General features: G+C 43.0%; 3 protein-coding genes across 6 annotated transcripts; 1 reads left to right on the top strand and 2 right to left on the bottom strand.

Moving 5' to 3' along the window:
- Positions 1–21: 21 nt before the first annotated feature.
- Positions 22–1,201, bottom strand: tmem60 (transmembrane protein 60). The gene is made up of 2 exons (XM_015964723.3): positions 1,061–1,201; positions 22–988 (listed from the first exon to the last, which is right to left on the bottom strand). Exon 2 carries the CDS (start codon positions 929–931, stop codon positions 527–529), a length of 405 nt encoding a protein of 134 aa, XP_015820209.1. The 5' UTR covers positions 932–988; positions 1,061–1,201; the 3' UTR covers positions 22–526.
- Positions 1,202–2,830: 1,629 nt separating this feature from the next.
- Positions 2,831–9,727, bottom strand: prr5a (proline rich 5a (renal)). Of its 2 annotated transcripts, none has more exons than XM_015964720.3 (11): positions 9,587–9,727; positions 8,532–8,674; positions 7,206–7,427; positions 7,042–7,122; positions 4,635–4,683; positions 4,480–4,537; positions 4,293–4,384; positions 4,070–4,210; positions 3,748–3,883; positions 3,385–3,663; positions 2,831–3,306 (listed from the first exon to the last, which is right to left on the bottom strand). In XM_015964720.3, exons 2-11 carry the CDS (start codon positions 8,672–8,674, stop codon positions 3,035–3,037), a joined length of 1,473 nt encoding a protein of 490 aa, XP_015820206.3. In that variant the 5' UTR covers positions 9,587–9,727; the 3' UTR covers positions 2,831–3,034. The 2 variants fall into 2 exon arrangements, with proteins under 2 accessions (XP_015820206.3, XP_015820207.3); XM_015964721.3 differs by having other exon boundaries at positions 7,206–7,331.
- Positions 9,728–11,384: 1,657 nt separating this feature from the next.
- On the top strand, positions 11,385–15,763 carry rad52 (RAD52 homolog, DNA repair protein). Of its 3 annotated transcripts, none has more exons than XM_054733177.2 (11): positions 11,385–11,524; positions 12,132–12,200; positions 12,355–12,456; positions 12,638–12,731; positions 12,875–12,942; positions 13,044–13,162; positions 13,252–13,327; positions 13,412–13,629; positions 13,714–13,895; positions 14,915–14,980; positions 15,046–15,763. In XM_054733177.2, the coding sequence occupies exons 2-11, from the start codon at positions 12,147–12,149 to the stop codon at positions 15,345–15,347; spliced, it is 1,281 nt and encodes a 426-aa protein (XP_054589152.2). In that variant the 5' UTR covers positions 11,385–11,524; positions 12,132–12,146; the 3' UTR covers positions 15,348–15,763. The 3 variants fall into 3 exon arrangements, with proteins under 3 accessions (XP_054589152.2, XP_015820205.3, XP_054589153.2); XM_015964719.3 differs by lacking the exon at positions 11,385–11,524 and adding an exon at positions 11,819–11,940; XM_054733178.2 differs by lacking the exon at positions 11,385–11,524 and adding an exon at positions 11,933–12,041.
- The last annotated feature ends 1,662 nt before the right edge of the window (positions 15,764–17,425 follow it).

Below are 17,425 nucleotides of genomic sequence, written 5' to 3'. Positions count from 1 at the left end.
AAAATCCCTAAATCCTTGAAATGTTTTGGAGATGTAAAAGTTTTATTATGAATGCATAGTAGAGTTCTGCTCCATCTGAATTATAGCTTTAGAGAAGAAAATTAGATCGTCCAAATCTGAAAGTGGTAGATCTGACTTACAAACACTATTGACATCAGAGTCCAAATGGTACATCTAGTCTACAAACTGCACCATGACCAGCTACAACCACTAAACTAACTTCATTTAAATAATTTATACACCAAACCATGTGAATCTGTTTTTAAAACTTTTAAATTAGGACCAATTCCAGCAGAAAATACCATTTAGTCCCCATTGTTGGGGGAATATATATATATTTCCAATGTGTAGAACTCAGTGGGACACCTAGCCCACTAAATCTGCAGCTTGCAGTCACTTCCTCACAGGCAGTAAACAACAGGATTTATAATATTTGGTAAATAATTGTCCTTCGGTTATGCATCAGCAGTCAGAGGCTTAAATATTATAAATTATTCTCCAATCATGAGATTTTTTTAAGTGAAGTTCAATCTCTTCTGCTGTGAAAAACACTGTGTCCCAGCTCCACCAGTGCTCCACCCATTAGCACCCAAAGAGGGATGCACACAACACTGACCAACACGCTGGCGATGCTTTCCAGAAGGGAGCAGAGTGTCAGACAGAAAGCCAGCTTCAACAACAGGGCTATCAGGTACCAGATCCTCCTCTTCAGGCTCTGCTCACCATCCCGGGGGTCAAAGTCCGCCTTGCAGCGTCCAGCCATGTTCACAATCAGCATTAGGATAAGGATGGTATCAAAGGCCCAGACAGGAAGAAAGATTAGAAACCAATTCCAATGGATTTTGGAGTCCAGCTTGAGGACCAGCATGATAAGGAATATCAAGGCAAAGATCCAGGAGAGGAGAACTCGCTGAGCTAGGGACATCTTCATCTATGAAGTAATGGCAACAAGCCAGGGTCTTCCGCAGACTGAAGTGGGTGAAGAAATCTGAAAGAACAAAAATATCAAACACTGTGGTCCTCCTCTAGTAAAACCCGCAGAGAATAACAAGTAACTTACGTCCAGAACCAACGTTCAGACTTTCAAACGTGTAACAATCAATTTTACATATGAGCATTAGCACAAACATTAACTGTTAAACGGCGTTTTCCCGAATGCAGAACACGCCAACTTATTTTTTAATTAAGAACTAAAATAAAAATTCTCCATCTAGAAAGCGAAAGTCGACACACTGTCAATGAATTGTTTTTATCAGCGAAGTTATCACGTAAATATCGTTAGCTTTTTGCTAAATTCTGCTAAGACTTCCGGTTAAAATACCGGATCAACTGATTTCCGGTGGAGACAAATTTCAAAATAAAAGCAGGATTTATCAACTCTTGTTGGTGTTTGCCCCCGAGCCCACCCCACCCCATGACCATTTAAAATGTCCTTATGGTCACTAATTATCTACTGATCAAAAGATCTAAATGAATGCAAGTGGGTGTCTAGTAACTTGGTTTAAGAACAATCCCAGTGCAGTAAATACATAAATGAAATGAGAACTAGCCCGTTCAATGTTAGGTTCCTTTTCACCCTTTCCTCAGTAATCTCTTTACCCACTTCCTTCTGTCATAACTAATGCACATTTCAAAACAGTTCACTTTAAATGAGGAGATATTCCATATTTTTCCATATTTTTAATTATTATTGAAATGCATTTATTTTTACCAGGCTAGTATAACAAATTAATACAAATACAACTCAATAGACATCATAGATTGTCATAAAAGTAGGTACAAAATACTTGAGGTAAAACAACATTAAAAAAAGATTCATTCAAAAAGCCCTTTTAAAAGTTAATTCGATTTTACAATGATTTCTCACTTTACAATATCAAGTTGTCCTTAAAAAAACAGCAACACGCTTGTATTTACATGGTAGTGGTGGTGCAAAATACAGTGTGAGAAACAACATTCAATTGAAATGTTCCTGTTTTGGTCAAATGTAAAAAATAATCATATTTGTCAATCCCTAAAGTGAATATGGAAAAGCAAATGTCACAAAGGTGATAATTTTGCATTAGACACTCTGACAGCTGCAGAAAATCTAAGAGCAGATTATCTCTTTGCCACCAAGTAGCAAAAACCAGAGCAAAGACACAAGTATGGCATTTTTTTTTAATAATTTCCTCATCAGAAGAAAACACAAATTGCAGTGTAATTAAAAATTTTAACCTCAACAGGAAATTCTCAATGAGTAAAAAAATTAAAAATAGCCTCAATAATTTACATTTTCCTTTATCTGATAGTGAAAATTTGTTTTTCCTACTTGTGACGATGCTTAAGATGTAGCTTCTAAATACGATTTTAAGGGCTTTTGTTTGCAAAAAATGTAGCTGCAAACTACATGCACCATTGCACATGATCATGGGGACTGTGCATTTGCAGATGAATCCATATTTGATGCTCCATCGGTGTTTAGTTGGGATAAGGCTGCATGGTGGCGCAGTGATTAGCACTGTTGCCTCGCAGCACGAAGGTTGCAGGTTTGAAACTCGGCTGCGGCCTTTCTGCGTGGAGTTGCGTGTTCTCCCCATGCATGCGTGGGTTTCCTCCGGGTTCTCCGGTTTCCCCCACAGATCACAACATGCCCTATAGGTTATAAATTGTAAGTCGCTTTGGATAAAAGCGTCTGCTAAGTGAATAAACATAAACATAAAGTCTAAGAAATAAGACCATTAGTGCAACTTGTACTATTTGATACTTTTTTGGAGTTTGTTAATAGTGTGAATTCATTGAGAAATTTGGTCATATTGATAATAAAAATGAATAGAACCATCACACCTTTAGTCCTGTAACATTCAGTACCAATTTGTGTCCAGCTGAATTAAAAAGTTTTCATTCACCAGTGAGAGCACTTGGAAGAAAAGTTGTCGTTGAATATTACGGTATAAAAGTAAAAAGGAAGATGGTACCCATTTGTTGAAATGTTGTAAAAACGTTTCCCCCCATTTTTCAACTCAGATGTTGCTGTAGACCCCTGCACAACCAGCTACACAGTGCTCTGCCTGTCCTCATGGCTGCGCCCCATTGCCTCGGAAGAGAGACGTGGGAAATCGATAAATATCCCGTCTGAGTCTGAGCCAGACTCGAGCACTTGACCAGTTATGGTTTCAGGGCTGGATGAGTCACTGAGCGGTGAAGAGGATGCCCCCTTGCTTAGATCAGTCACTGTTGTTGTGGCCTCGGTGCCATGGAGATGTCCTGAGGAATGAAGGATGGAAGGAGATGACAGCGTCAAGTCCATGGCACCGGCTCCTGCTCCTGTGAACGAAGCATCCCCGGGTTATTATGGACTTTATCATAATGACAAGGAAGAAGACATCTTAGCGTCTGTCATACCAATAAACTCGGAGCCCACACACAGTCTGTTGGAGGAGGGGCCGGACAGCTCAGATCCTGGAGCTAGGTCAGAGTAGGCCAGTCCTTGTTCCTCCAGGCATGATATAATCTCACAAGCTGAGTGGCGCCGGATTCCTCCGCTGCCAACCGAGCTGGCGTCTGGGTCGTATTCAGCCACCGGTGTCAGCAGCAAAGGAATATTGTAACTTTTGGATCGTACCACTGGGTTTTTAGACAGCTGGTCTCCAGACTTTGGCCAGCCCCAAGGTAAACGCTTTTCTGGAGGACAACATTTACATCTTAAAAAGGAATTTGTCACAATTCGTCTCTCTATAGATACAAACCGTTCTGGTGAACCCTTACCAAAAACACAGCAGTGATCTTCAGCTTCGTCTCCACAGTAAAGGCCGTGGGTGCCCAGGTAGGGGGAGACCACCTTCTGAACTAGAGATTCCAGTCTTAGGTATTCCTCATTCACCCCACGGGACTCATGGACCCCCTGAATCACACAGACAGGCAACGAAATGTGGAATTTATCTATGATACAGGTCAAACCTCTGATGCTGGTCAATTGGCTGCGGTGGCCATCTTGAATTGGACTGCTTCTAAAAGTGTTATTCATAAGTTGTCCAGGGCGACAAAATAATCACACAAATGGCCACGGATCAGCTTTCTGGAGGCTCACCTGTAGTATGAGCAACATCTGTGTAACAGAGGGAGGCACTCGGGCCCGTGGACGAGACAGGGCGTCCTCCAGCTTCACACTCAGGACTATGGTGTTCCTGAAGTGAAGCAGGGCCAGCTGCCTGACGGAGGGCTCCTTACCCTGCAGGAAACACGGAAAAGTTCCAGATACAGTAAGGAAAAGGTTACTGCAAAACAAGCAGGCTCTTCATGTGGTTTCACACCTGAACTGGGTGAAAGATGGCCTGCAGCATGGAGAGAACATCGCAGAAGAAGAAGTCCCAGGTCTCCGCCAGAGAGTCGAGTAACTTCTGACCTGCACGAATCGCAGACAAATGAGTAAAAAGAGCTGATTAGACCATCTTCACTGGTGATGTCTGTTAGAAACAGCTCCCTGAGATCCAGTCATACCTTCATAGAACCGTATTTTGTCCCGTAGGATGACCATCCCTTTAGTCAGCAGCTGGTTCTGAGAAAAACCAACAAGAATCATGTGAAATACAGTCTTACATTAAAGCAGTTTCAATGTAAAGTCAAAATAATTATAGGAATTAGAGGTGTGTTACCTGAAGGTATTCAGTGAAAAACGACCCCAGCTCAGTTTTCAATAGATGTCTGAGAAAACAAATAATCAAGATGTTTAATTACACCAAGAGGAGCCCAGGAGAGGGGCCATGGCCAACCTTAGAAAATTAATGTACTTAATGTTTTAAATATTTTTTTTCATTATAAAATGGTTAGATCCAAATGCATTGATTTATCTTTTAAAGCTAAGGAAATTGTAATTTATGGTGTATGTTGTAAACAGTTAATAACAGTTGTATTGATGTAAGAGTGTGGATCTATTTACATGGGTTTTTTTTCTGTACACATCTCCAGCTCTTACGGTGAAATTGAGGGTCAACGTCATAAAATCCAAAACTTCATCAGTAAAGTGTCATCCTTCATTCGGGGGGGGACAAGCCCCATTTGACTTCTTCCGGGGACCCATGGTGTAGAAGTAGACTAATGGGCCATTCCCATCTGTACCTGGTCGGCCCGACCCGGATAGCATAGCTTGCTTGCATATCTTGGTGGCCTGCCTTTTTTCAGGGTGCAACAAGACTGTTTTTCAGCCCTCTTTTGGGCCATTCCCATCTGTACCGGGTCGGCCCAGGCCGGGTAGCACCAGTCGGCCCCAGCCTGGCCCGGTTGATTCCACACATCCTTGCTTAGGTATGCAAGGAATGCAGTCTGAGACACTTTCAGCTTCTGTGTAATCAGCATGATAATGAATGATAATGAATTGAGCATGCCTTAAGCCCATGTGGGCTGATTCTACCCACCAATCATAGGCTTGCTCTAATAGAAGGTGTGAATTTGCTGTCAGCAGTGGGCGTGTTGGCCCTGGTCGGCCTGAAGCAGACCCCCTCGAGAAGAGGGCTGAGAATGAGCCTTGGTTGGCCTGGGAAAATTCCAGGCCACCCAGATATGTAAACAACCTACGCTACCCGGCCCGGGCCGACCCGGTACAGATGGGAATGGGGCTTTTCTGAGGTGGTCTGCTTCAGGCTGACCAGGGCCAACACACCCACTGCTGACAGCAAATTCACACCTTCCATTAGAGCAAGCCTCTGATTGGTGGGTCGAATCAGCCACATGGGCTTAAGGCATGCTCAATTCATTATCATTCATTATCATGCTGATCACCTAGAAGCTGAAAGTGTCTCTGACTGCATTCCTTGCATACCTAAGCAAGGATGTGTGGAATCAACCGGGCCAACTGGAGCTATCCGGGCAGGGCCGACCAGGTACAGATGGGAATGGCCCATTAAGCTTGGTTTATGCTTGACGCATTCACTTTCCGCGCGGTGATGCGGCTCGCGGATGGAACGCGCTTCACAACTCGCAGCTTTTATGGTTCGTGCGGCTCATCTCTGCGGTGAGCCAATATTCTCCCAAACTGAACGGGGCAGCATGGAGCTCTACGGCATGCATCCAACACTACACCACAGTAGAAGTAGAAATTACTGTTTACAACATCATCAACATGGCATTTCAGCATTTTTAACAGCGTCCTCGTCTTTTCCGACAGTGCGAGCTATTTCTCTCCAAGAATTATTAACAACATGTTGATCACGGTGATCTCTGAGAGCTGAATCATACAAATGTCTGTATTTACGAACCTCTGCCATACTAGTTCTTGCCAGTCCGCCATGTTTTTCCGCGTATGTCCGTCCGCGTGGTTTGAAATTTTCCGAGGTGCGCGTTGCGGAAATTCTGGGCCGTGCGGAGGCGCGGTGGAGGGGCGTGATTGTTAAAATGACGCAACTTTTCCGCGCGGAGCCGTGCGGACCTCGCGGACGCGTCAAGCATAAACCAAACTTTAGGCTCCCTATGCAATGCACAGCTACAGGCTAAACTCCCCTAGAGTTACCATAGGGACCAATTTGGTGTGCCACCCCAAAATTTCCACGACCCCCCCGTAAAACTTTTATGGGGACGCCACTGCTTACTTACTAAAACATAATAAAATATTTTGGAACTGTGTAAAGGCCTGAAGTGAAACATTTTACTCAGTTTAACTTCAAGATTTGGTAAAACCAAAATATGTAAACCAGCAAAAACAAAAGAAAACAGCCTGCCATCTTTACAGTACATAATGCTCAGTGTGTGCCAGTGTCTCTGTGGCTTCTCTGCGCATATTTTAACTCTAACAGCCAGATAAAAGTGATGGGTCTGCTTCAGGAAGATAATGAGATATCTGCTGTGACCACATGACTCCTCCGTCCCACACACACACACACACATACATCACAAACACAAACAAGGTCATTGACAAGAAAACATCCAGTCAGCAGCAAAGCAATCACAAAACAGACTGTAATTACACACATTATAGCACAAAATGAGATCAGCACCCTAAAATATCTATTTTCTCATGGTGTGTCTGTGTATGTGTGTGCATGCGTCTGTGTGTGTAACTGAACCTACCGGACGCCTTCGTTAAGTGTGTAAAGTTCATTATCAGCCAAGCCTTTCTTCTGGAAGACTGCTATGACAGCATTGTGGATGCTGCAACAGAAGGACAATGTATAAAAACGGTCACGGCACTAAAATCTGCTTGCTTCCCATCTGGACTGCATCATCAGGTGTACCTGTTCCAGGTGGCGTTGGCTCCCGCTCGCTTCTGCTTCTCCCCTCTGTCCTCTGGTGAACTTTTCTCACTCCTCCCGAGCTCGCTGAGACTTGGAGAGCTCATCAGCTTGAGCCGATGCAGGGTCCTCATCAGGTAAACGTGAAGGAAGGATAGAGGACAGAAGATGAGGGAGAAGGTCAGACAGTGAGCCGACATATACAGAGGAAACAGGAGGAGATCGCTGGAAGGAGAATAACAGCAGAAAGAAAGAGATGAAACAAAGAGCAGCCGGTGACAGAGGAGGAGAGAAGTAGGACAGAGTGGTGCATGGTGAGAGACGGGGCTCTGCGCTAAGAGCAGGATGGGTGGAGTCCAGCTGGGAGGTGAAGCACAGTGTCACTGCGCCGCCTGAGCTCTCAGAACAGCAGAAAACAATAGCTCATGCTCTGCTGGGGGCACACTCGTCCTCCTTCTCCTGTCAGTACAATACGGCCATTGATGCAAACAAATATTTATGCAGATGCCAGTGGATCTGCAGGATAAGCAGGCCTGAAGCAGTAGCTGCGCTGAAAGCAGGGGGAGGAGAAGGAGGAAGTTGTTTGGTTTATTGACAACAGCAAAAAAACGGGATAGGAAGCAGAGATACAATATGGGACAAGAGGGTTTTCCTCCACAGCTGGCCATGAGCTGTCCAGGATAACAAAAGCAGCACAATGAAAGAGAGACAGGAAGTTTACGTCCCCACAAGATTTCCCTAAATTTAGAATATCTTAGTGAGAATAAGAGAGATCAGTGTTTTTTCCATCAGGCCTAAAAGGGAAAACTAGGGTGAGTTTGATGCTGTTTGGTTGATTTATTGCTCCATCTCTATATGGGACAACCCCTGTAGGAGACGTGATTCTCTAATCCTCATTTGTTTCCGGAGTACGTACCCTGATTGTAATGTTTTAGCACCATCATGTTTTAAAACATAAAACACGAATTAAAAGAAAGTTTGTTTTAGTTCCAGGAGCTACTTGTTGAAAAGAGGAGACACGATGAGTCCTGATCACCCACGCAGTCCTGAAAGTCTGCTGCTGACAGCACGGCCGTAAACAACAGACCCTCTCCCCACACCCACACGCACAAAACATGAACAAGGCACAAACTGATGTGATAAACACACACAAAGAGATGAGCAATCAGCCAACCGTATCATTATCAGGCCAGCGTGTGTTGAAGCTCAGCTGGTTAAGAAAATCATCTGGGGCCAGAATAAATGAATAAATATTTCATGCATCCCCCCACCCCTCCAAGGATGCTGCATGTTGTGAAATGTTAATCCCATGCGGAAACTGATCCTCACCTCCTGATTGGGTGCTCGTTTCCGTTGCTGCTGCTGCAGCCCATGTCCGGACTCGGAGGAGGGGCGGAGAAGGTGCTGAAGTTGAGGGAAAGGGGTCTGGGGGAGGACCGGGAGGTGTGCCTCCGCCGGAGTCCATCAAGCATCTGAGCAGAGGAGGAGGGGGAGATGATGAACTGATGGCAAAATGGTTAAGGCAGGATTAACAGGATGCTTTCAATTCCCTTAGAGGGAGAATAACCTTAATAAATAAATGCATGCAAGCAAACCTATTTCTGTTTCTTTACAGGTCTGTTTGTGTTCTGTTGTGTCAACGGGAGAATTTAGCAATCAGACTCCAATATGCAGCTTTACTGGAATCCCACATTACATCAGACAGTGAAAAAAGAGGAAATGTGTGAGTGAGTGGTTCTTGTAAAAGCTGAGTGTGGCCTAACAGTTACAGTTACAGTGCAGGCTAGGGTGTCTCCCTGTGGAGACATATGTCCCCTGCTCTGGCACAAAGAATAATCACCAACGTGACACCTTTCTCTAGTTTAGTGGTAAACGGGCTGCGTTTTCACAAGTCCTGGCCTGTATTTGCGTCAGATCTCTCAGAAACACTGAGTGCTCTCACTAAATGAAATGCCACGCCAGTCTGGGCATTTCTGCTTTTGTTCTCCCCTCCTCCTCCTCATCTTCCTTCTCCTCGTCTGCTGTACTCAGATCCGATCGATGCCACTTTTAATTCCCTTTTCTTCCGACGTATTCATAAACACATCGCTTACTCCACATTAAAAATCCCTAATCGATCAGACCAGACGCGCTGGCGGAGCGGTTTATCCTAAAGAGGGGGATTCACAGTCGTGCGTACGTGTAGCTTTTATTTTCTGTTTTATTTATCCGTACCTGTAAATGAAAGAACGGAGCATCCTGTTGGAGTAAACAACGCCGAGAGGACACGCACGCAGAAATAAGCGTATTATTATAAACAGCGGTGTGTTAAAAGTGGAGCACAATGGCCACAAAGTTGCCGTGTGTAACGCGCCCTCAGCCCGCCCACGACAGCCCGCACTCACCGTTCCTGTTCGTGTTGCTCCCGGTGGGATGACGCGGGCATGTAGCACGGAGAAACCAGCGATTGCAGTACGGGCTCATCGGCCGGAGGCTCCACGGCTCTTCCCCGCCAGTGTGCGCAGCCCTGCGGGCATCAGGGAGCAGGAGGACGGAAGGTCCGACCTCTCATTCATGAGACAGGAACCGCCGTTCGCTCGCTCTCTGGCTGCGGCTCGCCCCCGCTTTGTTTTGACGAGATGCAAAAAAAAAAAAAAAAAAAAAAAAGAGAAAACCTGGACGCGGGCATAAAGCACGCGAACGCGCTTTGTGGTTATTGCAGTATTATACCTGTAGCCTATGTAAACAGGTTTCAACAGAAATGCGTGAGGGCTGGGTTGGTAATTTTAATATCGTAATATCTTTTTCTACAGTCTCTGGGGTAAAGCAGAACTATGTGGACTACAGACAGACCGGAGGTGTGCAGACAGATAGCCAGACAGCAGGAGGAGGTCTGGCTTTTTTGTGGTTTTACAAAAAGGGAGGAAATAAGCAACGATCTGCTAATGCAGATGGGCCCATTATGCTTTTGTGGTGGAAAACCAAAACCACATGCAATACAATAAATACAGTAATTTAAAAACAATCAAATAAAATAATGAATTTTAAAATTCATAATTTTATTTGTGAAACGTTAAGTGACTGAATTAAGCATGGAATAACTGCAGATCATCGCTATGGGGGATCTTTGGCCTGTGCAGATTTGTTTTAGTTTACCAAAACAGCTTGTTTAAGCTCAATGGCGGATATTTTCTTTCAGGATTTTTCTTATAGAGCAGAATTCATAGATCCGTTGAATACAGCTAGTGGCCGTGTTTCTGAAGCTGGAAACCCGTGATAGAATTATCCAGAATGTAAATAAAAATGTTTTAAAAAAATTGTATTACTGGAATTAAAAATGAAACTTTGAAGGGATGCGAAAGTATTTCATATTTTAAAATGTGATGTAACGACAACAGAGACCCAGGAACCGTAAACATACACAAACATTATGGTTCACCATAATAAAAAAGATGTAAAAAAAATACTAAAATAACTAAAATCACATTTTAAAATGTCCAACAGAAATCCAAATTATTGTCTAATCTAGAAACAAAATTAACTTAATTCAGAGCGATACTACTACTACTACTATTACTACTACTACTACTACCTTCTCGGCCTAGTAGAGTGTCTGCCTGGGTCTTTAACCCTCCCGCTGCCCTCACCCTTGCCACATGGGCCCAAGGGATAAACCATCAATCCTGCTCAATGGTCAACTTTCCTCGCAGGGTCACCCATAAAGACAGTGGGAGGGTAAAAAATGGGACCCAGTGCCTCCCTGCTTGACACCCAGCATTAAGGGGTTGGATTGGGGGGGTTTAAACCAATAACAGCATATAACAGCATATATATATATATATATATATATATATATATATATATATATATATATATATATATACACACACATGTGTGTGTGTGTGTGTGTGTGTGTGTGTGTGTGTGAGCAACTCCAGAGTGGTAGAAAGTCCAACCCCTCTCAAGGAAACTGGTTACGGAGCCAGAGCCATGCATTGAGGTGAGTCCGACTATATCTAGTTGGAACCTCTCCACCTCAAAAACCACCTCAGGCTCCTTCTCTACCAGAGAGGTGACATTCCATGTGCCAAGAGCCAGCTTCTGTAACCAAGGATCAGACCGCCAAGGTCCCCGCCCTCGACAACCACCCGTCACACACTGCACCTGACCCCTTTGGCCTCTCCCACGAGTAGTGAGCCCAGGTAAGGGGGACCCACGTTTCCTCTCTGGGCTGTGCCCGGCCAGCTCCATGGGTGAAAACCCGGCCACCAGGCACTCGCCAACGTGTCCCACTTCCAGGCCTGGCTCCAGAGGAGGGCCCCGGTGACCCACGTCCGAGCAAGGTAACACGGTTTCCATTTATGTTATTCATTATATATATATATGGGTTAAACCACCAAATAATGCCGCTTCCCACTGGATGGGTCAAATGCGGAGATCGCCACCACTGTGTGATGACTGTGGGACTTTGAATACTACTATCACTACGTTTCGTTTCTAACTTCAACTTTATTTTGTTACTATTTATGTTGATACATTTTCTCCGGAATCGTTAGGAAAAAATACCTCTCATTCTGTTATTAAAAAGGTAATGGTGTCTCTGCAGAAATGTTGAAGGGTTAATTTTCCGATTGTCAGGAAGGCAGCACGAGGCTCCGCCTCTTCCGGTGAGCCAAGCGGGAAGTTGCTTGTAAATTTAAACTAGCTAACACCTTCGTGCTAATTTGACGTAAACACCACATTTATTGGATTTAAAGCAGTGAGTTTACGTTTACTCGTTTTTTTATTAGCAGCTTTTAGCTAGGTTGAGCTAGTTACGAAGACTAAAGCTTAAACCCAACGAGTCACTTCTATGTTTAAGTAAAGCATTTGTTTTGTTAAATGTTGTTTCAAAAGCCTAGAAGACACTAATGAGTGTTACTGTTTCGTTTTGCTCTATGTGTGTTTCAGTATGTCTGCACAGCTATGACGAGCAGCAACGAGGGATGCATCCCAACGTCATCCAGGCACTTCGGACAGGTAAATAAATCAAACAATTGCAGAACTCGAAACTATTTTAGATGAATTTTCAATCGAATTACACTTAAATTATAATATTAGATTAATAAATAATGAGTGTTTTAATCCCACAGATGCTCAGGTTTTGTCAGATGAATTTGTTTGACTTTTTCAGTGCACCTACACAGCTGAGGAGTACCAGGCGGTGCAAAATGCCCTGCAACAGAAACTTGGACCAGAGTACATCAGTTCCAGAGTGGCTGGAGGGGGACAAAAAGCAAGTGTTTCTTTTACTTTGTGACAAAAACGTGAGACGCCTGGTTTCATTCATGAAGCTTGAGATTCAGAGCTTGAGCAGAAAACATGTCTCAGCACAAAACCCAAGTCTCCTGATGGGATTTGAATTTACTGATCATTAAAAAGGTATTGTAATGATCTAATAGTGTTGTTTTAAACAGGTGTGTTACATTGAAGGCCACCGTGTTGTCAGCCTGGCCAATGAGATGTTTGGATACAATGGATGGTCGCATTCCATTTCCCAGCAGAATGTTGGTACGACTCATCTGCATTTGCAACAAGTGCCTAAAAACTATTACTTGCTGAAAAACAGTCAGAAATAATCATTTGCACATGGATCCTTCAAATATTTTACGTTTTAACGTGTTATAAAAATGACTTCTTTTTTTCTTTTCCAGACTTTGTGGACCTGATCAATGGGAAGTTTAATGTAGGAGTCAGTGCGTTTGTCAAAGTGCAGCTGAAGGTTGACTCACAGTCTCATCAATATTAATCATCAGCTCCAGTTTCCTGTGAGCCTCTACAGGTAATCGAAGTAAAGTGTAACTGGTGTTTTTTCTTTCCTAGGATGGGTCGTTTCATGAGGATGTGGGATACGGAGTGAGTGAGGGGCTGAGGTCCAAAGCTCTGTCCCTAGAAAAGGCGAGAAAGGAAGCTGTCACAGATGGAATGAAGAGAGCACTGAGGTAAAGACCTTTACAGATTTATATTTAGTAACTTTGATTCATGCGAGAAATTTGTGTAACTCTTCAAAAATATTATTTCTCATGTTGAGATGTTTTGGTAATGCCCTTGGAAACTGCATCCTAAATAAAGATTACCTCCTCGCCATAAACAAGATCCCAAAACAGGTCAGTCGGCAATTTAGGTTTTTTGTTAAATTGGATTATTCAAATCCATAAAATTTTCTAAAACTTGACTTCTTCTACACAAAGCCTCCTCCTCCTCCTGACCCGACCCAGACTAAACGGTGCGACGGTCAGCCATCAGTAGAGAAGGCTCGGCTCTTCAGTCTGGTCCAGGAAGATTCACTTTTAAAAGCCGGACCTGCCCGAATGCCACTAGAGCCCAGATTATTCTACCAGAACCATTCAGAAGTTCACACCCCTGGAGCTGCTGGCTTTGCTCCCAGCGGGGTGAATGAGAACATCAAGTAAACATTACAAACGGCTCTCAATCTGCTTCTCTCTTTTACAAGTGGTCATCCACCATAGCTGCTTTTCTCCTCTCCTCTAAGATATGCCGTGAACTCTGTCGATGTCGTCTCTGAAGCACACACGGACCCCAAACAGCTGAGGAAGCTCCGACAGCAGCAGCTTCAGCAGAAGTTCAGGAGAGAGATGGAGGCAAAGAAGCTGCAACAGAAACAGGAAAACTCTGAAGAGGCAGAGGTCGCTGTTAGACGTAAATCCTCCGGAGGTAAAAGTTTCATGTTTAACATTGAACACCAAAAAAAGTGCACTAAACTTTAGTAGTTACAAGACTGATATGGGGCAGGTGGAAGCGATCAAAGGTCCAGGTTAGCCCGGTAGATTATCAACATAGGTTCTTAAAGGGTCCCAGGTTTCGTGGCATTAATTGATGGTGCCATCGAGTGTACATCTGATTTTTTCCAGTTTAACATTTTGCATAACCGTCTGTGATCCAGTGGTGTTGTGATGGAGGGATAGAATCATTCCATTTTTATAAAATCAAGCGTGTGGCTAGTAAAGAGGCAAAGGCAGTGACTCTTTTTAAATGGGCTGGTGGTACAGGTCTCGTACTGGAAAAACAACCAAAATCTGCCAACAAAGGAGGTGAGACTTTGTAAGAATAAGCGTTAGAGATAACTTAAAAAAAAACAACAACAACCGGAAAGGAGACAATTTTGAACAAGACCAGAACATGTGACAGGAGGTTGCTGGAGTTTGTTTACATCTATCGCACAATGGATCAGTGTTTGGGAATATTTTTGCTAATTTAACGTTTGAAAAGTGCAGTCTATGTAATACTTTCATGTCTTGAGCAAATGGAAGAAGCCTTATCCCATTCCTCATCTGATAATCGGGCTTCCAAGTCATTTTCCCCACTGTTCTCGAATATGTGAAATAGAAATGTTGTAGCTAGCCATAATATAGGAATAAATAAATTATATTCTATTATTTTTCACCATATTAACCCTTAATAAGAAATCTAAACAGGAAGGAGACAAAAGAGTTGGAAAATTAGCAAGTGTTTTACGAGAAAAATCTCTAATTTGCAAGTATCGCAAAAAGTGATTATTAATCAGACCAAATTTAACAGAAGACTGTTCATAGTTTCATGTTTAACTTTGGTCAGTGACCTCCAACGTGTTACAGGTGGATCTGACACACTTATGAAACCTTATCAGAGAACTGAGATTTACTCATTTTATGTTTATATTTTAATAAATCCCAATTTAATGTATTTTCTTACAGGTAGTGAGCCTGCTACCAGCAGCGCCACAGCTGAAAACGGAAGTTCCAGCAGCAAGGATTTAACAGGTGCTGTAAACCTGTGTCGCTCTTGCTCAGTTGGACGTTCCTCTCACATATTGAATTCTCTACAGATGATCCAGATCTCTGGGATTTCACTCTGGATGGTATTGAGGAACTGGATGGTCCTGGTGAATCTCCTTCCAAAGGGTCCAGGCCCAGCACTCCTGGGAATCACAAAATGCAGACGCGCAGTAAAACTCCCCAGAGAGCTCAAAGCAAACCTCCAGAGGCTTCGTCCTGCAGCAGAGCACACCAGCCCTACAGACCCCACCACCAGACCCCTCATCAGGGGAGACCAGATCAGGCTTCAGGTGAAACCCTCAGTCCGTGCAGACAAGGGCAGCAGATGAAAAAACGCAGATTGGACCCTTGAGATTCACACAACTCAAAATGTGTGATCTAGCAGCTAACTTGTATTTATTTTTTATTTACTTTAAAGTGAGATTTGCACCAAACAGCTGCTATTAATGTTTTATTCTAACGTTAAACGTGCTTTAATAATTAGCAGGGAAATGGTAACCGTTGCACCAAATAATGTGACAAATAAATAAGTTTTGTATTTGATATTTTTATTTGTTTTTTACATTTTGTACAATGTGAAAAACATACACAAAACAGACGTGGAACCACAGGAGTCTGGAGAGATCAGAAATGAGAGTAAAACTGTTTCAGTGGCCTGGAGCGGTTCTGAGTGGACAGATGAGCTCACGGATCTTAACCTTTTGCAGTTCTGTGCTGTACAGTGGTGAGTTAAGTTTTTAATGCAAGATTAAACACCAGTCAAGTAAACATGCAGAGCTTGTATGCTGATATTTAGATGCTGAAGTTGTGCCTGTGAAACTGAAAAGATGACTGCCGGACATCTTCCAATATTCCAAGGAAAAGCAAAATAAAAATAAACCCAACCTTTTTCTGATATCAAAAACATTAAAGATGGTATCACCACATCAGCATGCAAATGCAAACACCCCTTACTCCCTATAAAACTTTAAACATTGCATATTCTGCATTGCAGTAACTTTTTTTTTTCTCTAGAGAAGATAATTCAATCTACAAGCAGGTGAAAAGAGTCAACAGCAGCATGGCACTCCTGCGAGGTGGTGAGACAACAGCTGAGTCAGCAGGATGACTTGAACCTTTGTACAGCTCAGTCGCTACTTGAACACGTGCTCCCATGAAATAATTTAATAATAAATCCACAAAAAATGTCAGCAAAATCCACGTTACCATGAGCCAAATATAAATAGGCAGCCAACACAAATGTAGAGAAAAGAAACCTTTTTTTCCCACTTTACTCCGTGTGCTCTTTGTTCTGCAGTCCTGGCGTCGGATTCAGTGTTGCATGCTCTGAACTGGAGTTTAACGTCGATTACTGGTTCTGCAGCAGCCACAGCTGGTGGACTGGATTAATCTGGAACCTATTAGTAAGGGTGCAAGGCACTAAGTGTTCCTTGTATCTATGGGTTAGAGTGCGTGTGCATTTTGAGTGGGTCACCACAAGCATACTCTAGTGACGGAGAAGTGAAAGCATTTACCTCACTAGCATATATACAAAAACAATAGAAAAGGGGTGCAGGGCTGAAGAAGAGCTTAATAAATGACACGATTATTCCTGTATGGTGAGAAGGATATTCATAACAACCCTGCAATTGCACTTTTTTTATATTTAACTACATGTTGTTTAACAACCTTTAATAATAATTACAGTGAAACAACATCAAAATCTGATGACTGAATACAGGTCCATAAAGAACATCGTCTGTTGTATTAAATATACGCATACAAAACCAGACCACAGAGAAAACACCCCCCAGGACACTTTTGATGGGAGACATGTTTAGTGACACTTCCTGTTAAACTGAAACATTTGTATAAATACCATCCTAGATATGAGCACACTTCACAGTTCGTATCACAACTGTTGGAAACACACCAGTCTGCCCGGACTGGGAACTTCAGCAGCGTCACTTTGTCAGTTGCAAACATGGCGGTCAACACCAGGACGATGGTCTAATGTGGCAGAAATAAATCTGTACGATAGAAAACTTAAATCACAACACCACCAGACTCTCACAGAGACAGAAATATGTTAAATACAGAATCGTAACCCGTTGGAGAAATCTCTATATACAAAGCCGATGTTTAAATGTTTTCGGGGGAGGATTTAAGGCCACAGTTACAAGGGACATTTCATCTACTTCACTATTATTGCATCATACGTAGTAGTCACTGGGATCTATTCGTACTGCAACCCTATGAATGAGTCTAACTTACCGACATTTTTCTTCTCTTAACCCAACACCATCTCATTATTGGACAAACTCGCTGTCCCACTTTTATCTCTCTTTCTGTACACTTACATTCTCCTTTCACTCACTGATACCACTTCATTAAACAGGTTCTGTCAGATCTATCTCATCAGTCTGGATGTGAACGAATATCCCTTCATTT

This window comes from Nothobranchius furzeri, chromosome 4, assembly GCF_043380555.1.
Source record: "Nothobranchius furzeri strain GRZ-AD chromosome 4, NfurGRZ-RIMD1, whole genome shotgun sequence".
In the NCBI taxonomy this organism is placed as follows: Eukaryota; Metazoa; Chordata; class Actinopteri; order Cyprinodontiformes; family Nothobranchiidae; genus Nothobranchius; species Nothobranchius furzeri.
Note: the sequence above shows the minus strand (reverse complement) of the source record. Positions and strands in the feature narration are given on the sequence as shown.

Excerpts from the sequence above, each read along its gene's own strand:
- tmem60 (XM_015964723.3), bottom strand. The coding sequence starts at position 931 with ATGAAGATGTCCCTAGCTCAGCGAGTTCTCCTCTCCTGGATCTTTGCC.
- prr5a (XM_015964720.3), bottom strand. The coding sequence starts at position 8,674 with ATGCTTGATGGACTCCGGCGGAGGCACACCTCCCGGTCCTCCCCCAGA. Across the intron at positions 4,538-4,634 it reads TTTTCACTGAATACCTTCAG|AACCAGCTGCTGACTAAAGG; the intron begins GTAACACACCTC and ends GGTTTTTCTCAG. Across the intron at positions 3,664-3,747 it reads AGATCACTGCTGTGTTTTTG|AAAAGCGTTTACCTTGGGGC; the intron begins GTAAGGGTTCAC and ends GTTGTCCTCCAG.
- rad52 (XM_054733177.2), top strand. The coding sequence starts at position 12,147 with ATGACGAGCAGCAACGAGGGATGCATCCCAACGTCATCCAGGCACTTC. Across the intron at positions 13,163-13,251 it reads GGAATGAAGAGAGCACTGAG|ATGTTTTGGTAATGCCCTTG; the intron begins GTAAAGACCTTT and ends TCTCATGTTGAG. Across the intron at positions 13,630-13,713 it reads GGGGTGAATGAGAACATCAA|ATATGCCGTGAACTCTGTCG; the intron begins GTAAACATTACA and ends CTCTCCTCTAAG.